This window comes from Penaeus monodon, chromosome 37, assembly GCF_015228065.2.
Source record: "Penaeus monodon isolate SGIC_2016 chromosome 37, NSTDA_Pmon_1, whole genome shotgun sequence".
NCBI lineage: Eukaryota > Metazoa > Arthropoda > Malacostraca > Decapoda > Penaeidae > Penaeus > Penaeus monodon.
The window spans coordinates 32,326,512-32,329,011 of NC_051422.1; the positions used below are offsets into that span (position 1 = coordinate 32,326,512).

At 37.6% G+C, this 2,500-nt stretch overlaps 1 protein-coding gene across 2 annotated transcripts in view; it reads left to right on the forward strand.

The window, feature by feature from the left end:
- The first annotated feature begins 1,681 nt into the window (after window positions 1-1,681).
- The window catches only part of LOC119596318 (receptor-type tyrosine-protein phosphatase H-like), a 26,305-nt gene continuing 25,486 nt past the window's right edge, over window positions 1,682-2,500 (forward strand). For both annotated transcript variants that reach the window (XM_037945500.1, XM_037945499.1), the window contains exon 1: window positions 1,682-1,980. In XM_037945500.1, coding sequence (XP_037801428.1) covers window positions 1,912-1,980 — 69 coding nt within the window. In that variant the 5' untranslated portion in view covers window positions 1,682-1,911. The remainder of the gene's footprint in view (window positions 1,981-2,500) is intronic.

A 2,500-nucleotide genomic window follows, 5' to 3' on the forward strand; every position in this document is an offset into this window, starting at 1 on the left:
CATTTTGGATCTTTGGCCTATCATTACTACATATTGTTTTGCAGTATCAGTTGCTGGTCAAATTTTTGGACTTTTCTATTTTTCTTTCCCTCCTTCTTGATATAAATCTACCTTTTCTTAAATTAGTTATAGATCATTGTTTAATTTTGCCACACTCTTTCTATCTCGTCTTTCTATCTTTCTTTGAATCCTTAAATCATATTTTTTGTTGGTCCTTTTTTATTCTTCAGTGGGTAGTCGTCCTTTCGCTTTGAGTTTGCTTCCTTTTTTTATCTCGGTTCTCCAGTTATTTGTTGCTTTCTTTTTCGTGGTAGTTGTGTTTTTCACAACATTTCGAATCTTTTAACTTCTTCCCATAATTCATAGTTGTATCTTCCTCAGACTCCAGAAGGACATAATTGTCGCTGATTGCTGTCGTGTCTAGTCGTAGCGGGTTTTATATCCTTTAGTCTTATGAGAAATGTTAACAGTAGTTGGTAGTTAGTGTTGCACTCAGTTCCTAGGGTTGTTTTGGTGTTTTTTTATGTTGTTTTTCCATTTTTGTGAGATGGTGTTATGGGCCGATATGACTTCAAAGTTCAAAGTTATTTTGTGAGTTCCAAGACCACAGATATCTGATGAAACAAGTCCAACAGCTTCGCTGGTACCTCCTATTACAGTTTTGACACCTCGGTTAAACAAAGAATACTATGTGAAGGTTAGGGAGTCCATGGTTTCATACAATGCACTGTGGGAAAGTTTCCATTTTATTATCACTAGCTGCGCTTCCGTGTGCATAATACTGGATTACGTTGATGTTTTTTGGTTATACTTGAAGTCTGATATTTAAGATTCTATCAGATTTTCCTGAATATATGATAAGATCCTAAGCTATATATTATCTATCTTAGGAATTTGAGTTTTTGCTTTCACTTGCCGTATTGTTTTAAGTCTTCGAAATTCTTTTTGTATTCTAACATTCAATGTGGCTATTTTTACATCTTTTCAGATAAAGTTGCATGATTTGTAGAGATTTTTTCCAGTAGTAAAATTGACGTCAGCTGGCCCTTTTGTTATCAGTCAGGTGGTTGCTCTATCAGTATCTGGAATTCGACAGATAACGTAATGGAAAACTTAAAAGGTAACAAGCAAGAAGGTTTAGAGTTTTACTGCAAACGTGCGCGCTTATGTGTGTGTGTGTGTGTGTGTGTGTGTGTGTGTGTGTGTGTGTGTGTGTGTGTGTGATTGTGTGTATGTGATTGTGTGTGTGTGTGTGTGGTGTGTGTGTGTGTGTGTGTGTGTGTGTGTGTGTGTGTGTGTGTGTGTGTGTGTGTGTGTGTGTGCATATATCTAGTTAGAACAGAGAGAGCCATATAACACACACAACAGAACTTATTAGCACTGGTGTGTTAATCGTTTCAACTGAAGCTTCTGATAACCATTTGGTAAAACTTCTTATCTATTGTTATATCAAGCGTCTACATTCATACAAACATGAAGAAATATCTGGTAAGGCTCAAGTGATTTGGTTTCTTGACACAGAAGTTCAGTTGACGATGTTAGTCATGTGTATGCCATTTGTCACTAATTCACTTGTTTACCCCAATGCAGATTAACTTAATCGAACGGTTTGATAATTTTAAAAAATCAAGCATATCACAGGATTATGCCAAGATAAGATTCTCTCCTTATCACAAAGATAAGCGAAGATAAAGCAAGGCTGACGGCTGGCGATTTCCACCTGAGCCCCTGAGACGAGACGTCAGTGCAGTGAAAAGAGTCGATAGCGATTTCGCGAAGGTAGAATTCCGACCATGATCACCGTGATTGCATAACGATGATTGCCAAGAACCTGAGCTGAGATTACTATGGCTTGACACAAGCAACTCAGTTGGCGAGAGTGACGATCGAACGGCGAGTAGATCTTGGAAAATGGTTGCTCTCAAGAACGTAATTCTCGTTGCAGCGATGCTGACCGGCACCGTCGTGGTCTCACAAAAGGTCTGTGTGTTGATTCTGGTTGCATATATGTGTGTGTGTGTGTGTGTGTGTGTGTGTGTGTGTGTGTGTGTGTGTGTGTGTGTGTGTGTGTGTGTGTGTGTGTGTGTGTGTGTGTGTGTGTGTGTGTGTGTGGTGTGTGTGTGTGTGTGTGTGTGTGTGTGTGTGTGTGTGTGTGTGTGTGTGTGTGTGTGTGTGTGTGTTGTGCATGCATACAAACACACACACACACACACAGATATATATATATATATATATATATATATATATATATATATATATATATATATATATATATATATATATATATATATATATATATATATTGTGTGTATATATATGCATATATATACATATGTATGTATGTGTGCGCATTTATTCATTTGTCTGCAGGGTCGAATGTCGAGCCCAAAACAAAAGCGATTCTGGCACCCGCAGGAGCTCGCGACAAAATGTTGAAATCTTACGTTTTATCGATATTAAGAGTGCCTTTGACAGTATTAGTTATTACAAATTATTAACC